The sequence below is a fragment of the Toxotes jaculatrix genome, chromosome 14, assembly GCF_017976425.1.
Source record: "Toxotes jaculatrix isolate fToxJac2 chromosome 14, fToxJac2.pri, whole genome shotgun sequence".
Lineage (NCBI taxonomy): Eukaryota > Metazoa > Chordata > Actinopteri > Toxotidae > Toxotes > Toxotes jaculatrix.
The window spans coordinates 21,975,316-21,996,530 of record NC_054407.1 but is presented as its reverse complement, the minus strand read 5'-3'; the positions used below and the strand labels follow the sequence as shown (position 1 = coordinate 21,996,530).

At 44.0% G+C, this 21,215-nt stretch overlaps 1 protein-coding gene across 5 annotated transcripts in view; it reads right to left on the bottom strand.

The window, feature by feature from the left end:
- svilb (supervillin b) overlaps positions 1-21,215 on the bottom strand; it is a 40,095-nt gene that overhangs the window by 12,244 nt on the left and 6,636 nt on the right. For 3 of the 5 annotated variants that reach the window (XM_041054434.1, XM_041054431.1, XM_041054432.1), the window contains exons 1-18: positions 20,737-21,017; positions 19,011-19,068; positions 17,939-18,030; positions 17,777-17,834; positions 17,519-17,667; positions 16,160-16,994; positions 11,084-12,439; positions 10,401-10,571; positions 10,162-10,199; positions 10,000-10,061; positions 9,716-9,852; positions 9,463-9,558; positions 7,994-8,285; positions 7,084-7,149; positions 5,040-5,790; positions 3,306-3,840; positions 2,492-2,624; positions 860-916 (exon numbers count right to left, since the gene is read on the bottom strand). In XM_041054434.1, coding sequence (XP_040910368.1) covers positions 860-916; positions 2,492-2,624; positions 3,306-3,840; positions 5,040-5,790; positions 7,084-7,149; positions 7,994-8,285; positions 9,463-9,558; positions 9,716-9,852; positions 10,000-10,061; positions 10,162-10,199; positions 10,401-10,571; positions 11,084-12,439; positions 16,160-16,994; positions 17,519-17,667; positions 17,777-17,834; positions 17,939-18,030; positions 19,011-19,068; positions 20,737-20,797 — 4,947 coding nt within the window. In that variant the 5' untranslated portion in view covers positions 20,798-21,017. Of the gene's footprint in view, positions 1-859; positions 917-2,491; positions 2,625-3,305; positions 3,841-5,039; positions 5,791-7,083; positions 7,150-7,993; positions 8,286-9,462; positions 9,559-9,715; positions 9,853-9,999; positions 10,062-10,161; positions 10,200-10,400; positions 10,572-11,083; positions 12,440-16,159; positions 16,995-17,518; positions 17,668-17,776; positions 17,835-17,938; positions 18,031-19,010; positions 19,069-20,736; positions 21,018-21,215 lie in introns of those variants that run through there. The other 2 variants (XM_041054433.1, XM_041054435.1) reach the window with 2 other exon arrangements.

The window sequence follows — 21,215 nt, the reverse complement described above, 5'->3', positions numbered from 1 at the left end:
TTGAAACACACACACACGCACGCACGCACGCACGCACGCACGCACGCACGCACGCGCACACACACACAGCGTGTATATCAGTTTATCACTGTCTTTTAAGAAATTACAAAATCTTTTCAAAAGAAAAAAAATGCCTCCTTGAATTTAAAATCATGAATGGCCACTAAGGTAACTTGTACTATTAGTAATAAAGCAGCAAACTGCAAAAGCCATTATCTCTCCGGTGCAGTGAAAACACAGGTTAAAGCTTAAAGGTGCATTAAGTAATAGTTGGTCTTAAAATGACTGTTCAGATGTGCTCAATTACAACTTGTCCTTCTCCTTCACTGAAAATCCACAATCTATGGATTCTAAACTTTTGAAACAAACACTGTTCATCTTGTTGGACACAAGATGTTATATGCTCAATAATACAATACAACAGTAAAAGTTTATTTTCACTATGAAAGTTTGCCTCGATCATCCAGGTGGTGCAATGTCTGGAGTAGCTTGTATCCAAATAACTCGACTAGAGGTTTAACTGAAATGATTATCTAAAAGGGAAAACAGTGCTGACTTAGATTTAACTTTCTCTGAAAAATTCTAATTTGAAATAAATCGATTATTTAATGCCCCTTTAAGACAGAATTAGCAACTGAGAACGAAAGCTTGAAAGAGTTCCAGCATCAGCCATTTTCCAGCTACCATCCTGCTGCTGGAGAGAGAGCAGTGTCACAGACTGCGAGTAAGGAGCACCCAAAAGATTCACAAGACGCAAACAGCCTCATGCAGCCCCCAAACACAACTGTGATTGGACAACACAGGTCCCACAAGAAGCTGATTGGTTTAGGGTTGGTGTGCGGCTGCCAACGGGGCTTACCCACAGCTGTTCAGACACAGACACAGCAGAGTAGTCTTGAACGACCACCCCTTCTTCCTGAGGGGTTAAAAACAGGGGAGGTACTTGGTCAGAGAAGGGGGGGTCCATTGTTGCTTTAATGGGTTTAGGGGTGAGACTGCCAGGAGGATTACCATCCAGGGTTTAAGCAGGCAGCTTTGCCCTACAGAATACTAATGTGAAGTAGATGAGCTGCAGGAAAAACAAAGAGACCTAAATCCTGAAATCAGAGGTTCTATGAGCTTAAAAATTTAGTTTTAACTGCTTAAACTAATATTGACAAATATACATACGTATAAGAGATCACTGAGTCATTTCCTTCTGTCAAATGTGCTTTCATAGTCAGCATCTCTTGAGATTTAAGTGAAACTTAGCCTGAAGCTTACCCAGATCTGATCTTGTAAAAGAGAAGAATTTAGAATTCCCAATAGTGTATACTGCAAATCCTACAAGCTGACTGATCATTATGTAATTGTGTTTACAGTCTGTGAGGGCTGGATGCTGCAGTGATGTGGACGACTGGGCTAAAATAAGAGATAGACTAAAGGGGTAAATGAAAGGAGCTCGTTACTAAAAGAGCGGAGGACAGCTGCTGGCATGGCAACCATGAAGGATGGGGGGTGAAATGTGGCACTGGTGTTTACTCTGTTCAACCATAATACCAGGCAGTGGAATATCTGTGAGCAACATATGCGTTTTTATTTCAGGGACACACAAATATTATAACACAAGCCCCGAGTAAGATCACAGCACAGCTGTGCCAAGTACAGTAAATGTTACAGGGTGAATTAGATAGAGGAAGAGGAAAGTCTGTTTCTGCTTCAACCTGGGATTTATTTCCATTTCACAGTGGTTATGTTAAAGTGTGAATCACCAGCTGTACTGCAGAGATTTCAAAAAACTGTAGCTTTACAACAGCATCCATTAGAGCAAGCGACACACACTAAGAGCTCTCGCAGCTCTTTCACTGTAAGAAAAGTCCAATTTAATCACTTAGGAGTCAAGTCATAACTGTTAGAGGCTGTAACCTGGAAATTGTATCGCAATCATCAACTACACTGTAAGAGTACTGGTTAAATTTGGAGGATGAGTCATGTTTATGAGCAAACAGAAGTTTTGTTTAAAGTGATGTAGAAACCAAGATAGCTTGTTTGGGGAGACAGGTGGTGCTGCAGAGCCTCTGTGCAGTGCATCAAAACGGGGAGACAGGAGCAACCCCGTCAGTCTGATCCAGAAATCTCACACAATGTAAAGTGATGCACACAAATAATCAGATGTCATCACACGTCTCAAATGTCAAAACAGTGATTAAATGAGTGGGTTGAACTGAGACAGCCCATTTTATTTCGTTCTAAAGTTTACTCTAACAGATGCTGCTGTGAATGAAGAAATCCACTTTAAAGAAAAAACATCATTTTGAGGTTGATGATTAAGAACGAACTCTACATTATAACTCTAATTTTATATATAAAAAGCTTTATATACTTGTTATACATGCATGTTTATGATGTATGATGTGACTGAACTGTGCGTATGACTGCATAAGCTTGTGGTTACTGTGGATGTGAATATAATTATACTTTTTCATTAACAGTGCAGTGTGTAGAGACTGACCTTCTTATGGCAGGTCTGCTCTGTCTCCCATAGCTGAGCCTGCTGCTCAGTAGACGCCACTTTAACCACTTCCTGTTTCTTGTTGATCCTGTTTCTCCAGTCTTCCTCGCCACTCTTCTTCAGCAGTGCCACTCTGACATGAAACAAAAAATTTCAATTTAAGGTCCAGTGATACACAAGTAATACACGTTTCCATTATTTCCACCAAGGTCATAAGAAAATATGAAAAAAAAAATCCTTCAAGGGTGAAAAACCAGGTCAGATTTCTGCTCTGCAGCCAGCAAATGTGACTGTTGAAAAAAGGCCTCCAAAGACAGCGTGAGGAGTGCTGATAACGGATGGCTGAGGGGTAAAAGAAAGTATGTCATCATCTCCACCGCTTGAGCGTGGACAGGGCAGAAATGAGGGCATTAGGAGGAATCTGCTAAATCTCTGAGGATTTCTCCAGTCCACAACGCTCTGTGCTGGCTGGGAGGAGAAACACAATGATGCTAAAAATGAATCTCCCTCACCTCCAAAAACGTGAAAGGGTGGAACAAACCTATATACTGCAAGAAGGACGGGCAGGCAGTGATTCCTGCCTGATTCTGTCACACACTGTAAATTTATGAGGGGCTGGTTTTTGACCCAGTCGGCTAAAAAAATCTCTGTCTGTGTCTGATCTTTGCTGACACCAGTTTTCACCTTGTCAGAGGCCGAGCTCTGACGGGATCCTGGATTTATGAATGGATTTATGTTTGAATACTGCTTGCAACTTTGCTAAGCTTTAGGTTTAATCGTAGCTGATGCCTTGATATTCAGCATCACCACTCACCTCTCCTTGATAGACATCTGTTTGCTGGACATGCCGTCAGACAGTTGGTCTCCAGACTCTGTGGGGGACAGCAGATCTCCAGAATGGACACTGTGCCTGGTGAAGTCCTCACTGTGGTCCAGAGGCAAGGACTGAGATTTGACCAGGGCCTGGGGGAAAGACTGGGGTTTGGGTGGTGTCTGTGGAGGCACCTGAGGTTTGGGCTGAGGCTGGGGGGCTGTCTGTGGGTAAGGTTTAGGGAGAGGCTGGACAAATCCCTGAGGTTTGGGCTGAGTTTGAGGGGACTGGGTGAAAGTTTTCGGATATGTTTGTGGGGGCTGGGGGGGCTGGGAGTACGGCTGAGGCTGGATGAAGGATTGTGGTTTGGGCTGGGTTGGAGGTGGCTGCTGCGTGAAGGGTTTAGGAAGCGTCTGAGGAGGCTGGATGACAGTTTGCTGCTGCTGCTGCTGCTGCTGACTGGTTGACACATGAGACACTGTCCTGGATGACACTTTAGCTATCAGTGGCCTCAGTGGAGCAGGATGATCCGGCAAGTCTGCAAGAAAAGGAAATATATATACACACACATAACAGCATATAATCATATCGGATCTTCTATATACAAACATGCTGACAAAGCAGACCATCATGTTCACATGCACATGTGTACTAGGTTTGTACAGGGAAGTGTAATCACTGCCGTATTATCTGAATTAATGATATTGTGTGGACAAAGATTAGTCCATCCGTTTACATTATGGAGACTCTCCTCCTCTTTGGGAGGAAAAGCTGGTCCCCGCAAGGAAATCCATTATATCTTAGGCTTAAGACTTGTCTTTTATTAAAGTCGGGCTAAGGGTTGGTGTTTGGCAAGTCCCCAAGGAATTAGGCTAAATGAGTGTGAGCCCTCCTAACCTCATGATACTACATTATAATAGACGAAACTTTAGTTAAGATCTATCCATGCAGAACTAAGTAAGAGTACAGCCTGCAGACAAGGTTTCCATTGTGTCCTTTCTGTCCTCTACCTGCTTCATGTAAGTGCCGGCCAATTGTTCTGCACTCTCTCAGTGAGCGCTTTCATCTCTCCGTGTACTGTTTGTGTGCACGCATGGGAAAAGACCACCCCTGGACACATTCTGCATTAGCACATTAAAAACGGGTCAGGCCCATTACTCTGTAGTATGTGCACAGCTAACTCACAGGCGTAATCTGCTCCAAGGGGACCACAGCCCCTTTATAGGCCACGACCGTGAGCACACACACAGTTCGATCTGAGGATCTTTGGTGTCTGTTAGCTGACAAACAGCATGTCAGGAAAGGGCTTCCTCTTTCTAGACAAAGGCAGCCACGAGGCAAATGCATGGAAAAATATGCTAATTAGATTCAGCCTCAGACATCTCTCCCTCTCTCTCCTTCACACACACACACTCTCTCTCTCTCTCTCTCTCTCTCTCTCTCTCTGTATGAGCCAAATCAAATACCCCCAGCTGGGACGAGTGTGTGTGCACTAGGCAGAAAGCAATCATGCGTGGGAGCATGCTGCATAAGACAATGAGGATAATGAGAACAGCCGCTTCCCCAGACATTGCTTCCTCCTTTTTTGTCACTCCTTTCTCTCTCTTCTTTTCTTGTCCTCCCTGTTTTCGTTTTTCACACCCCTCTCTGTATCGTCAGATATTCCTTTCATTTTATCATGCTTTCCCCCACTCTCTTCACCTCATCTCTGTTTAAGTCATCAGAGTAGCCTCCTACCTGAGATGCCAGCTTGGCTCCGACCGCTGCTCCTCTCCTGCTCCTGTGTGGAGGAGCCGTGAGCTGCTGCTGCAGCCTCTCTCAGGTAGCCTCCTCTTCCTCTTACTCCTCCCTCTGCTCTCTCTCTACTCTCCTGGGAGTCTCCGTCTGCAGCTCTCCAGCCGGGCAAAGGCTCTGACTCGCCCCTCCACAAAGAGGGCTCAGCAGAGTGCTGAGGCTGGGGATGCTGCTGCTGCTGCTGTTGCCTGCCGTCCCGGTCCCTGTCAGAGGAGTGCGGCTTCCCCTTAATGCTGCCGCCTTGGCTCTCTTCTGTGGCTCCTCCCTGCTGTCTCCCCCTAACCTCCTCCTCTTGCTGCTCTCTCCAGCCTTCCTCCACAGCCTCCCCCTTCTGCCTGTGACCAGCGGAGGAGATGGGAGCAGGAGGAGCCCCCGCTCTCTCTCGACTCTCAGATAGGAGAGGGGAGGAGTTGAGCTCAGGCTCAGGGTGGCCTGGGTCCCTGCTCTGGGTCATGGAGAAATACCTCAGCGCCCTCTCCTGGTGGCTGCTCAGGGTGCTGGAAGCTTGTTGTTGGGCAGGGATGTAGGGGGTGGCGGTGGACTTCCCTGGACGGAGACCGTCATCATTGCCAGCGCTGCTGCTGCCTGGCGTCATGGTTACCGTGGTGACAGACGCCTGGGAGGTGACTGCTGCCACAGAGCGAACCAGGGACGCCGACAAGGGCTCCAGCTTGATCTCGCCTCCGTTTTTCAGCTGTGGGAACGGCAGGAGTCATGTCAGAATAGTCAGGATGGACAGAAGAATCACAACAGAAGAGTCAAAGGGATTGATATGGAGGAGCAGGAAAGTTATAAATAAACAGAGGGACATGTGGATGTTAGAGGCATGAAAGAAACGGATAGATGGCTCAGAAGAAGGACGGCAGCAATCAAAGCAAATTAGGAAAAACATTGGAGCAGTTCAGGTTTGCTCATGAAGCTGCAGCTGTATGGAAACGTCATTCACAAAATGGCAGCAAGAAGCGCAGACTTTAACACAACTGAGCCATTCAAACCTGCCAGACGAAACCCTCACTGATCCAGTTGTTATCTGACATTCTTATGCATTTAAACTACATTTTCAATATCACAAAGGCATTTTGAAATGAATGAAATGGTCGGCGCAATTCAGGTGAAGCAGAAATGGATGAGGGGAAAAAAAAAAATTAATTAACATAAACATTGATGTACCCCTGAGAAAGGAACAGTACCTAACTTTAAACTAGAGCTGGATGATACCTAAAGAATTACACCATAAAATACCATTTTACTGGTGTGAGCCAGTGGAAGTGACTTTCAGACAAAATTACACGTGATGTGAAAAAGAAAGAAATCAGCAGTGTAAAGTAAAGAAAAAGCATATTGAGGCATTTATTTTTTATTTTATTTATATATTGTTTATTCCAACTAAGCTGGACAGGTATCTCTCCTTCCAACAGCTCCAGTAGATACTGTATAGAGAGCAGTGGTAGTTTTCTTCTATGTCCAGTGCAACAGAAAAAAGGTTTCGAATATGCAGCAGTTTGTAAGATGTTGAAACTCCTCACCAGACTGCTGTCAATTGATTTTTGGTTGCGATTCAAGGTCTCGTATTGACCTGCACACAGTTCTACACACAGTCAATATCAAGGCCAGATCCATCCCCATACTCATTCCCCAGATAAGCATTTCTTGCTAGTTTATTCAGGTTCAGAGGGGACCAGAATAAAGTAGCAAGCACTGCTTGCGTTCAAATATCCCATGCAAAATGAGCTGCAGAAAACAAACAAGGCACCCTCAGCTTTACATCAATGCCATATTACAAAGTTCACTTCTGAAGCTTCACAGTTCAAAAGTCATTTCAACCTTAAAATACACACACGACTGTATTCATGAACGTTATTGAGCTCAGCATTAAAAACTACTGTTAGCATCCACCGCCATATCAATACCAGTCACAAGAGAGACCATTTACACAGCCAATCAATTAAACCAATCAGAAGCTCTGTGCAGGCAGCAGGGGTCTTACATGTTCTCCCTGATTGGCCTCTAAGTCGTCGTTACGCGCTGCAGAGGTTATGGGCGGCTCAGCTTCCTGTGTGGACACCAGTGATCGACTATGATTCACCGCTGAGAATATGGTGGAGGTGATATCATCCTACTATGGAGTATCTGATTTTGTGTGTCTAGTAGAGTAGCTGAGGAGTGAGTTAAAGAATATGGAATTACGGGAGCTGTTTCTGCAAATGCTGTTTCTGTTAGGTGGTGAAATATGTTTTAGCCATGTAGATGGAGAAATATAAAATAAACAGGAAACCAAAGATAGAAAATATATCACATTCAGGATGATTATTCATGATTAAACAAACACCACTCTCTGTGGACTGCTGAGCACCGACTGCCAAAATCTAGAGGCTAATACATAAAAAGGAAAAAGAAGAATAAACCAGATCTATGTCACCCATCCACAAAGCATCAAGGGAAACTGGTACACTGCAAAACACTCACTGCACCAAGTGTAAGTGACCTGGAAGTGAGTTGTCTGTAGCTGCTGGGCTTTTTAAGAGGATCTTACACTCAAGTAATGCTCAGATGCAGAGTTATTAATATAAATTCATTTATGATGGCTTTTGAACTTCTGTTCTAACGGCTAATCTGCATGAAAAGATTGACTTAAGAATGCCACAAATTTCTGCTACTCACCATTTCACTACTGTGAACTAGGAACATCTCCTAACCTTTCTAGTCTTTCTAATACTAGTTTAGTTTAATATAACAAACTATTCTTGTTTATCCTGTTTTACAGAACAAAACATTTTATTGAGTAATGTAGGAAAAAGTAGTCGAATAGGTAATTATTATTATTATTATTATTATTATTATTATTATAGGTTATTATTGTAACTGTTTATAGAGTACACAAATTTAAAATTTTGTACCTTCTCCACCTCTCCTTGAGTGATGGGCTGGGTCTGAAAACGGGCATTGGCCCTGCGCTGGCGGGTGTCCCCTCGGGCCCCCTCAGTGGTCTTGCCCGTAGGCTGAGCAAGGCGGTTGAAGAGAGCCATCTTCTCAGCCAAGCTGAGGGCGGAGAGGTCGGGCTCATCTGAGACAGGTTCTTGGCCTTCTCCTTCCAACCCAGCAGTTGGAGCTTGAGTTGGTTTCTGGTGTTCCTGGCTGTCGTTCTCTTGCTCCTGGACTGCTGAGCCAGGCTGCGAGGTGGCCTGAATGCTGAGGGAGTGACAGGGGTGTGTCACCTGAATTATTATGACGTTCTAAGTAAACGTGCAGTCTTAACATATCAATAGCTAATGTGTTCCTCTCTTAAATATCCAACAATTGAACACGCATGCAAAGACCCATCCAGGTAAATAACTCTGATATCTGTGTCAGATGACAAGCAGATCTGCACACATAGTCCAAATAATCATATAATGTTCTCAGAAGATTGAAGGGGTTATCATGCTCTTCCAGCAGTGTCCTAAGTTAAACCTGGGCTGGTAAACAAACTGCAGGACATGTGAACCCAGACATGCAGACGCTTTCAACTCGCCCACCCTCTGACCTTTCCATAAGATATGTAACCTATTTCTTCACTGACATTTGTGATCTGCATGTGAAAAACGCTGCAAGAAGGAATGCATGGAAACTGAGCATGGAAAGTACTGAATGAGTTATTGTGTAAACACCAAATGTCCTTCCCCTATAAGGTGCACACAGCTTAGAAGCAGCACATAAGGGGGCAGATATACCAAGATAAAGTGAGACAGATGAACAGATCTGCACTGCGACCAGGAGAGGGAGATGGAGAGTAGAACGCCTCTGTCCAACATTAATATTGTTCAGAATCAGTACAAATGAGAAACTAAGAGGAAACAGGATCACTTCTGTCCAAACTCACTCTGCCACTTCTTTTCAGTTGGTTGCTCTGCCTCAAAACAACAACAAAAACAAACTCAGTGTGTTTCTGATAAACAGCTGATGCATTTTGGTGTCAAGTCATAATGTATAGATGACAAGTGAGGGACAGTTTTGTTTTTAGCTTTACTGCTAAATTATCTCTAGGGTAATGGTAATTAATCCAGCTGTAACACATACTTTGGTTCATTGAACTTAGAGTCTAAATAACAGGAAAGGATCCAGATTTGCTGAAAGGATTAAATACTAGAGTCAAGTTCATTCCACTATTTTTTTTACCCCCAGCAACTTACTTATAAACCCAGCTAATGCTTTCACTGAATGGGGATCTTAATTTTCATGCAATAGAGACATTCTGTGGGTTAAAGCATAACAAAACCACATAGTTCCAACAGCGGTACAAAGAGCATCAATTTACAGTATATTATTTAAGTGAGTAAGCAACACCTGTACACACATAGAGATACAAAGCAGATGAGCCAAGCTATACCTGACGCTAGTCACACTGGTGTTGACTACAGTGGGGCTGGGGATGTAAGTTACAGTAGTAGGAACGCCCACAGGTTGTGATGCTGTGGCAGGATCACTTTAAATTGGAGAAAATGAAGTACAAATGGAAAAAAGATAAGAAATTTAAGAAAATACAGTCAATGAAAAAAGGAAAGGAACACAACACCAGGAAAAAAAAGAGAGAGAAAATAAAATTCCACAAAGAAAAAAGAGAACAGAGTTTTATGGCCTACCTTGAAGCATTCACCACCTCCTTGTTGGTGACGGGCTGCGTGTGTGATCGGTCCTGAACTCTTCTCAGACGTCTTTCTACGGCAGCATTTCGAGAGCGTGGTTTGGGAACACCTCCCTCTGATGTCCTCTCCAACTCCTGGAAGAAGATGTCAGGAAAATGTCAGGTCTGTTTGGGACAACCAAACCAGCCAAACTGGTATTGAGATTATGAGATTAAAGCATTATTAATCTAAAAATATATCAATTATAACTGTATGTCCTTATTGTTAAAAAGGACATGTACCCTGAAGAGAGACCTCTTGGCAGCCACACTCATCTTGGCTCTGTCATCAAGCTTCTCTTCATCTAGAAAGAAGAATTATGTTGCATGGCATCAACTGTATTCAAACATCTGGAACAACATCACTGAAATTTCCTTTGCACGAACCCAATAGACTGAACCTACCTTCAGGATCCTGTAGCTGTGATGGGCTTAGACGTGACCTGCAGAACACACGAATATACATCAAGCATCAGCGTTTAGACTTCATTTAGAGATCTTTTTTTAATTTGCGGAGCCACTGGATATCATCATGATATAAATGCCAACCTAGAACCATGCTATGCCACCCAGTATGTTGTTCATTGTACATGAAATGATTCTGAAAAGCTCCTGCAGATCGCTACAGAGAGCCTCTTCTGTACCTATCGGACTCCAAACGCTCTGCGGATGTGATGGGCTGGGTCCTAAACCTCTCCGACATGCGACTGTCTCCTGGAGTGATGTAGCGTCGAGGTCTCCGAGCACCCCTGTCTCGATCACTTCCACTAGCTGGATCTACCTCCATTGCTGAGAGATCTACTTTAGTAGCCTCACTTTTCGAGTGATGGGTCAGTTAGAATGAATTGACGAAGACAACAAAAAGGGAAAGTACAAATAAAAAAATATTAACCATGGTTGGTTTTTTTATGTTGTTTTAGTAGATTAAGAGTTTACCTGAAACTCCACTCAAATTAAAAGAACAAGGCTTCACACACTGATACTGGCGCACACACTGAGCACAGCCTGACTGCAACCCAACTGTGAAGAGCCATTACCCAATGTTAACATGCAGCAAGAGACAACTGCCAAATTATAACTTGCAAGACCTGACGCGAACTGGCACAAGTAAGTTAAGCTCAAAAAACAAGATTGCAGACACTACAATAAACATGATAATGGTAGATATCATGGTAAAACACTCTGACACATTTCATGCTTCAGAATTACACTCTGTGTGTATTATTTTCTTGGATAATCACTGGATTATTTGTTTGTGACAGCTCACTAATGCAGAGTTAGACAGATATTTAGCGATGCCACACAGAGCCCATGCCATTGGACCTACAACTCGGGTTTCCGGTTGGCATTCTCCAGATAAGAGTGTCGCAACTGTGCTACTGACACCCTGGTGTCCAGGGTGCCCATCTCCCCGTTAGCCATGCCTGAAGGAGGAACGGCCCTGGACGACTCTCTGCTGGCTGCTGCTCTCTCCATACGATACATGGCAGAATGCTGGCTTACACCTATATCTGACATGGAGCGGGTTCGTATCTTGGGTTTGGGCCCTCCGCTCATCTCCATGCTTCTGTGTTTGGCCTGAGGAAAAGAGGGGCCCTTCTGGAGGTAGATAGCCGAGTCAAACCTCTGGCGCCCTGATGGATCCTGCTGCTGCTCCTGCCTCTGAGACTCAAACTCTTTGTCTGGTTGGGGATCTTGTTGTTTTCTATGGAAGTCTTGCTGCTGACTTGAAAGCTCTTGTCTTTGGAGGTCATCCTCCTGCTGTCTCTGAGAGTGTTGTTGTCTTTGAGGCTCTTGCGGCTGTCTTGCGTGGTCATACTGTTGCTGCCTTTGAGGATCTTGCTGCTGAATTTGAGCACTTTGTTGTCTCTTTCGGTGTTCATAATGCTCTTGCGTTGGGGGCTCTTGATGCTGAATTTGGGGCACATGGGGGTACACAGGCTCTGAGGATCTATGCTGCCTGGGCTGCTGGCGTACAGACGAGTGGGAAGGCTGCATAGATCTAAATACTCTTTCCTCTTGGCTGTCATGGCTGGATAGATGCTCTCTCCCCCTTTCTCTAATCCTCTCGACATTTCTCTCCCTCCCCCTCTCCCTTGGTCTCTCCCAGTCCCAGTCTTCCTCGCCTCGACTCGTCCTCCTCTGCTCTGGGCTGTAGTTTTGCCAGTCCATATCTTCATGCCGGCCCCTATTAGTATCATCCACACTCCTTTCCCTTCGGCGGATCTCTGAGGGCAACACGGCTTTCCTGCTCTTCAGGAGGCCTTCTGTATGGGCCTCTTCCTTCAGGGCCTGCCTGACCTCTAATCTTGCCTCCTTGTGGGCAGCATAGATTTGGTCGGCACTCACTCTCCTTCGTGGTTGTACCTCAGGAGGTCCAGGGAGTTTGCCAGTGGCCACAGGGGCAGGCATGGCCAAATAGGGCTGAGAGTCCACCGCAGGGCCAGAGTGTTGGTAGTCAGGAGCAGAGGAAGGGTAGACTGTTTGGCCGTGAGCAGGATGGTGGCCTGGGCTGGGCTGAGGCTGGTGAACAGTCCTTTGTTGGGTAGATTCTGAGTGCTGTGGGGTATAATGAGCAGTGTTCCCCTGAGTACGGTGTCTGTTACCCTGGTGTCTGTCTGGACTCCAGTCTGGGGGCCTCTGGACAGTTTCATCCCTGGACAATCGTTCCCTTACTCGAATTCTTGGGGAAAGGAATGGATAAGGGACACTGAGATTCCAGTTCACTTAAACAGCTATGGCACTCTCCAAACTCAATAATCAACTCAAACAAGAGGTGATCTTAAAGCACCAAGCATGAGTCGAGTGTGTATCCAAATGATAATTTGTGTGTGGCTGGTGTGGCTGCTGGGCCAAACAAACCTAACACAGACTGCTCAAATCTAAAACTGATTTTAATTTTGAATACTCTCAAGTTAATTCCCCACTACAAAACTTAAATCATCTGTGAAGTGTGCTCCATTGTGAAACATATTGCACTAATATTTATGACATGAGACTATCACGGGATCAACTTGAGCTCCCAAATCCTACACTGGGACTGCAACAAGGTCAAGTCGCAGCATGCCCTGGGTTTAAAATTTTAGTCTTAGTTCAAACAACTTTCTCTCTGATGTCTCCGTGCTACGGAAGTAAGCCAAACTATTTTCATCTATAACCTCTTGACCCCTGGTAGCCAAAGGTTGCTCTAATCTCATTGTAGACCACTAAGCCAGACATAATTGATGGGCCTCTGGTTTATCTGACATGGCATGAAGGACTTAAACGGTGCTCGTGCTACATGAGTACACACGAATACTAACTAGCATGAGCCGCTGATAAGGCCACTAAGTACCAGCAGCATACGACATTTATACCAGCTAAAAAGTGATGAGAATATCTAATAAAACAGTTCAGGTGATCAAAAAACATATATGAAACCACTCAAAGGGAGATGTATATCTGACGCAACGACATTGTAAGTCACCGCCAGGGTGCAAGACTCAGTTGTAATTTCATAGGGGTTAACAGGCCAGAATCTAAGGAGGGGGGGGGGTGTGAGTGCAGCCTCAGCTGACAAGTGCTGAGTCAGTGGGTCAGCAACTGACTGGGCCAGGGTCTGAGGCTGACTAACGCTGTCACCCCATCAGCTCCGGTTCACTAACACCACTCATCTTCTGATGCAACCCAGGCCACACACAGTCACACTGATTTATCACGAATGTAGGTGCAGGGGAAGGTGACAAAATGGTCAGTGTTACAGAGTTCTGGGGATGTTCGTAGAATGTTATAGAGTTATATAATGAGGTTGTATTATGAAGTGGGTCAAGTGTCTCTGTTTGTGGGGTGCAAGGTCTTTCATGGGCAAAGCACTGAGTTAGTAGAGATTCTTCTTCCGATTTTGGTTCAATAAAGCTTGGTGATGACATGTTTTAAGAGGTCAGAAATGACAATTGGTGTCTAAGGTCTAAGATTTACAATTAGAATAGAATAGAATTGAAAATTTCTAGTTTGATTAGAGGAGATTAATTCACAATTCTGTAACCGTTACCAAGATGCCTTTAAGAAAGGCCCTTCTGAGACAATCCTGATTGTTTACATTAATTTTAAATTGTTTTCTGTATTCAATCAATCAGTCAAACTTTATAGCACCTTTCATAGCAGTTGAAAGAAATTCGAAGTGTCTGGCAAATGCACAGGATGGTAAAAATGGTCGGAGTGGTCTATTGATGCAAAACATTTTCCTGCGTAAGAGGTAGACCAGTTAAAATCTGTTTAAGATATGTGTGCCACAATGGCAGAACACAGTAAAGTAAAGAAAATAAAAAATCTTATCATTCAAGACTGACCTGTCCCAGAAAAACATGAGTGTTCATGTCTGGTAAATCTTTGGATAAATAAATGTTAACTAACTAAAGTTAGGGATGAAAGTTTGTCAGTTGAAAAATGAAAATCTATCTATAAAACCCCAAACAACTGTTAAGTGGGAGATTATGACACCAATTAATAAGGGAAGTATTATTGAATGAAATGTAATAATAAATAGTTATAACTTTCTTTCTATTGGTAAGAGTTAGCTGCTTGTCCACCGGGAATGTGTTTCTAAAAGTGCTGGCTTAGTTATCTTATTACTTTACCTTATTAAAGTATATAATATTATAACAGGATATGTGCAGGTTTCATAATATCCAAGGTTTTGTAAGACCTAGAATATTGTATTTAAGACATTTCTAACCCTTTTTTTTTTTGTTTTTAGACACATTAATTCCCTGTGAAACTGAGACGAGTGAAAGAAAAAGAAAAGTTCAATCTGGTTTTCAGTTACAAGAAAATACTATTTGAGGAATTATGAGCAGTATCTGAGTGCTGCCAGCTAAAAACACATGTACCCGGTGGACGATGGGTCTTCACACTGATGGCATCCCGAGTGCACAGTACCTTGAAGGCAAGCTGAAGACTGTCTGAGTGTCACTCTCTGGGTCTGTGTTGAGAGACCAGTCGCTCTTTGACAGTGCAGCCAGGCTACAGGATGATGTGTTGACAGTGTCAAACCCTGAGGGAAACTTCTGATCATTCTTTCAAGGATCAATGTAAATTAAGCTACACTGATCAGCTGAACCATAATCAGGTTAATATTTTCTAACATCTAGTTTTGTGATTACCGTATTGTTCATCGGCTCTGTTTGAAACTGCCTTTGTTGAAGGTACTTATGTTTAGCATGTATTCATTCCCCTTTGCTTTTTTCCTTGATGACTGATTACAATCATATTCATCATATTCAAGTTTGTAATAGAAAGTGACATAAGCAGAGATGAACCAAGCTGCTGATCAGAGTTACCTCCCGGGACAAGCAGGGAAATGGTATCCCCCTCCAAAAACCTACCCTGCGATTTTCACTCTCGCCCTACAGCCTTTCCCTGATGAGCTCCCCAGAGCACCTTTCTATGTGAAACTGGAGCAGGGCAAGCGTGACAGAGCACGACCCACAGTCTAGAAAGTTCCCAACGCTGGCACAGTGGTAAAAGCAGAAGGTTAGCTAGCTCAGCAGCCGGTCCACAGCTCAAACTGCACCAACTCATGAAATTTAAGATCCCAAAAAAATCTTCAGTACACTTTTACATGTTCACATTTTTTACAATCACAGTTTTTGCAATCACACACTTATGTTTAATAGATGATTCTGAGTCACTAACTTTACAACAACAAAAAAGATGGACTCGTGTCGTGTGTTGCTGCAGGGGGTTACAACTGGGGGTCATGTGGTTTGAACTCTCTTGGACTGAAGGTTCTCTAAAAATATACTGTAGACACAACAAAAGATGCTTCACGGAAAGATGACTTCATGCTCCATGGGGCAGCATTACACAGAAAACAAAACTACTTACAGAGGAACTTAATGGCTTCTGATAACGATGTTGTGGCACATCTAGGCCAGTCTTATGTTAAAAAAGAGCTGCTGTCATAACTATGACTACTGTAGTATTACATCCGCAGATGCACAAAGAAAAAAAAAAAAGAAGAGACATTTATAATGCTGTGATAAAGACTTGACTGGCCAGATGGTTCACAGACCACATTTATGGGGCAGTTGTGTCATATGAAGCATTTCATTTACTTCAATCTTCAAACAAACTGCAAGAACCAAGATCCAAGCTGAGCACGTGTATTCCTGATTCTTTTGCCATGTCAGACATTTAAGATGTGTTAGATTTAACTTACCAGACATAGTACTAAAAACCAGGTCCGAAAAGTTTTTTATTTGCATTATTTCAGTTATATATGGTTTCAAAACTAAATTTTGAACTCTGAATCATTCATCAACACTTTATCACACACCTGCTCTCTATTGTGTATAAAGGTTTGTGATGACCATACAACATGATGTGTTTCATGAATGTTATGACCTAGTTTTTACAAACTCACCCCTGCCTGTTGAGGATGCTCTGGGCCTGCTGCTCTATGAATAAATCCCCAGGTGAGATGCCGTAGCGAGTGGAGGGCAGGGAGGCCCGGCGGGCGGTGCGGGGAGAGTTGGGCACTGCTGCTATGCTGTAGTCCCTGGAGGAGGTGGGGCTTGGCTCCTGGTGGGCAGCTTCTTGGTGGTGTTGGGGCTTTTGTTGTTGTTGGGGCTGGGGTGGATGTTGCTCCTGGGTTCTGGTTCTTGAAATTGCTGAGCGCTCTTGAGTCCCTCCGCGCCGGTAGTTCTCCATGTTCATCACTCTTTCCCGCTCCGAAAATCTGCTCTGTCTTTCTTGTGTGGGTGGAGGAGCTTGGTTTGTGTGAGCAGGGCTTGATGTGTTAACAGGTGCAGCATCTGGATGAGTCCTCATGTAAACTCTGCCCACTCCAGAGCGGTATGGCACCCTGGGCTCTCGTCCTGGTTCCTCTGCTTCCTGTCTGCCTTTGTCTCGCCTGGCAGTCGTCGGTCGACCAGAAGTCTCAGGGTCTCGGCGAGACCGGTAGCGTGGTGTGTAATCCATGTCCACCTCCTGGTCCAGGAGGATGCCATAACGCTCTGACAGCTGGCGGCGGCGCTCTGCTTTGTAGCGAGCAATGCGTTCAGCCTTGGAACTCAGGCTGGTGGCGTCTGTGGGGCCAGATGTGGGTGTAGAGGAGGTGGATAATGTTACTGGGTCAACATACACCAACACTGGCTCTGGGCGGCTGCTGCCAACTCCACCTTTGACCTGAGGTGATCTGTCTGGAGATGACGCTTGCTTCTGGGGTGTCTCCAAATCCTCTCGACTGTAGTGCCTCACTGTGGTAAATAGTGGAAACGCTTAATGCTTATCAACAACATTCCTTGCCAACTAAGACTTAAGCCAAATTCATGTCATGTGGGAGTTACTGTAATTACCGGTTTCTCGCTTGTAATTACCGTTCACATCAACCTGCATTAACAAGTACAACGGGACGTGTTCTTCTGAGAGCTTAGATTTGTCAGACTTGCTGCTAATTAATAGTAATGTGCCCAAAAAGGTAAACAAACATGACTAAACAATTGCTACGTCCATCCCACGTGAGACGAATGTGGCATTATTCTAGCAAAAATGCTCACAGAAATTCTTTTCAATGAGTGAATTCACATCCTGGCAAAATGCAGCAGCATGCATGTCATTGAGCCTACAGTAAACAGTAGAGCTTTTCCAAAATAATCGATCCTATGGATGACAAACATAATTAATGGTGCTTTTTCAAATATGAGACAAATTTCAAGAGTGTCAAACCAAGTCCACTAAAGGCATCATCATATATTTCTGCAGCGCATCATGCCATGCTTACCCATCACACATGGCTCACAGGGGTCTGAGGCGCGGGTGTACCGCGGTGGATCCTCCTCCAGCATTCTGTTGGCTACCAAACCACCAGGCACCAGAGCAGGTGGAGCATCACTTTCAATCCCCTCCAGGCGCCGGGCTATCCTCTCCTTCCTGTCAGAGACAAGAGCCAGAGGGTAAAGGTTAGCAGCTATTAAATTGGTCTTTACGAAAATGTTTAGATGTGTATGTGAAAATTCAGTGTAGTGAGCATCAAAGATACCTGTTCATTCCCAAATCCTTTGCGACAGCTCCCTCAAAGTATTTCTTCAACTCTGAAACTGATTGTTTGAACAGAAAACAAAATGTTAATAACAAAAAAAACCAACAAACTATTTGTGACACTATTTTGAGTTATTATGTATGGTGAGAGCCAAAAGCACACCCTTAGGAAGGACAACCAGAAGTTTGGCATCTGTATCTGAAACGCTCTTGACCAAGGCGGTCTTGTCACCCAAGGAGAAGTCACTCTGAAAACTGAATGAGAAAGCAGAGTCACCAACCTGCTATCATTACATAACTTATTTCATTCTGGATTCCTTCTGAAAGCAAAAGAATTATCTAACATAAAAGTAGAAACAGTGAATCAGAATTGCTCTGCTACGAAGATGACTGGTACTTTATTTTAATTTAATAGAATTTTAAAAAGAGGCAAAGTGTTGACATTGAAAGAAAAGAATCTCTGAAATGTAGCATAAATGCACCATAATCAGCCCAAAACTCGTGACAGGATTGTCAGTACTGGCTGAGAAGAAGTCAAATAAAATTCACATTACAGATAAATGGTGTCTAGATTCTGATCTGAGCCTTTACTACAACTCTGCCTTAAACGACTTCTCTTAAAGAGGTGGTAGTAGGATCACACTTAGGAAGGAGGCCATCAAGTCCTGACTCTGTTCCAGACAGTCATGGTGTTCCCTTAATGTCTTTGCGTGTTCAGCATCGACAGGTCCCACAAGCCAATGTAGAGTGTGCCTACTGTATACTATACGAATAAAACTGGGCAGAAAATTCATTATGCAGCTAATAGTGTTTTCAGAATCTGATTTCACATTGTAAATTTTATTTTTAAACCTGGAACTATTTTCTTTCTTTCAATGTGATAGAGCTCTAATGCCAGAGGAAACTGTGAATTCATGCAAAAGGGAGCTTGGTGCAAAGTACCCCTGAGGGAGGTATTATGGCTCTAATACCATGTGAACAAAAAAGTGTCTTAGGATAAGCCGTTCCAGGCATCTCCAGCTTTTAATGCTTACTGTGCATGATAAGCTAAAGCACTCTAGTAAACCTATATCCTTCTATATATCCCCATCTTGAAGACAAAGCAAAGGAGAGGAATTTAAATGCTCTAAGAAAATGCAACATGTCTTTTCTAACTACAAAAAAAAAATCCACTCTACTTTGACCCATGTCCACGTGTGGCGCTTCCAAAATAAACAGACTTTTTTCTTCCTCACCTTAAGGCTTCTGTTGGAAACGAGGCTGAACTGCAAAGTTTGGCGGGAGCTTTAGATCCTGAGAGGGTAAAATATGAGACTCAGTCAGGAACATGGATTACAAATAAATGATTAGTATTTCTGTGCTAACACTGGCAGTGTTGGAACTTGGAACTTTTGGAAGTACAACAGATCCACATGATGAAAAGGTTCATATAAGGTGTCTATTATCTATAACAGAACTGCTGGGACAGAACTCAGCCTCCTGCACAACCAGCACAACCTCACTATGAGTCACTTGTCAAAAAAAAGGTTACTCAGAAAGTTCACATCCAGTTCCCAGCTGATAGTTGACCCTCTGACTCTCATGTCACAGCAACAGCAGCCTGTTGTAAAGTTGTATCCCAGTATAGGAGGCCGATCGTGTTACTGCTCCAGACGCCTCCAGACTTATTTTGACCACCAGTGACTGTGTGGCAATACAGTGGGGAACTTTTGGCGTAACAGAGAGTGTGTGATGTAAAGTCCCAATGCTCACCTGAACATCAAGTTCAAGGCTCTCAGTGACTTGTGAAGTGACCTGATGAAAATCAAGGGCACGTTTTGACCGAAGACAGAACAAAGTCAGTACCTGGTTTGGAAGTCTTCATTTTGAAACTGCTGCTGCATGGATGTGATTCTTCATCAAGTTTGTACTAAGGATTTAAAGAACTGATCCTAGAAAAGGGATAGCCATGACTATTTTGGCACTCTATTGTCAAACCAGAAAACAATAAATGTCATAGCCATTAAAGGATTATTTCTTCTCAAATACACAAACGTTCGAGATCTTCACAGCCTCTGAGACTCTTGCGGAGGTGTCTGTACATGTATCAGTCTGTTTATCTGTCTGTTTGTGACTTCACAAGTCTACTTCCTCTGATGGAAAGCCCCTTGTACAGAAGTCAGTCTGGCTTTCCTTGGAAACGCCTGCAGGTTGTCAACAAAACAAGCAGTGCAAGGCTCAAGGCTGGCAGTGCCAGAGAGCAGCTTAGGCTGCTGACGGTCCCAAAGTGAGCGTGGTGAGGAGAGGGATTTTCTATAAATATTCAGAGGTGCAAAATAGACTCCCTGAGTGAACTGGGCCCTCACTTGCACACAGTTAGTGTGAAATGGTTGCTGGGCTGGTGGAACATAACCGGCTAAAGTGAAGGGAATCAAACAGATCTTCCACCTCAGCAGGCAATGATTTTCAAGTAAAGTGCATTTCACGTAGAGTACATTGACCAGGTAAAACGCTAGAGAGGAGGCAACGGGAAAAAGCATAAGTGATAAAACACAACTGCACCCACCTGTTGAAAATAGGGCACCCAATGATTTTAGTAAAATACTCTATCACAGCAGCCGGAAGGCTAAAATTCATGCCCTTAGTAATAGAAATACTTTTAAACCCTGTGTACCTGCTCAAATCCTTAAGTGCATTAACCAGGGATGAGTGATCGCAATGAGAAATTCTTACACTTGCCATGAATCCTTCCAGTCCTAACCAGTCCAACAAAAAGCAAGGAATCAACCGGGAAACGTCACAGTCTCTTGGTATGTCTTGTAAAGCTGAATCCCCCCGCCTACTGACACACACCAAACTCTGTCATTTAGCTCAGCAAGGAGCTAAATTGCATTAGCCAAGTCGCTCAAGGAAGGGGCGTTCAAGTGGGTTAAGCAAGTCGTCCTATAGGCAGACCAAGCCTTTCCCTTCTACAGGCCTTACCTTGGCCACAGGGCTGCTCATGGTTCACATGGTAACTAGAGATCCATGGGTTTCGAAACATGTTTAAGGAGGTGAACAGCAGAATGCCTCGCTGTTAGACTCCCCTCCGGGTACAGCGGTGGTGTCGGTGGCGGACAGCAGGAGCGGCAGAGGTGGAGGTGAGGGTTGCTACCGTTAAGCAGACAGGCAGGGATGAAGGTGGTGACACAACCACACGCACACGGACAAGCACACAGCCACAGCAGAATGACTGCCCAGGCTACACAGCAAGCTACAGCCTACACACACTGACAGTCATACAGTATGTGTGTGTGTCAGTGTGCATGTCAGTGTGTGTGTGTGTGTGTGCATGCAAGCGAGCTGAGAGAGAGAGAGACAGCACAGCAGGGCGCTAAAGCAGCTCAGAGCCCTAATCAGATTACAGGCAGAAATTAGCCTTGATGATAAAAACTCTGGAACAGGATTGGAGGAGGGTGTCA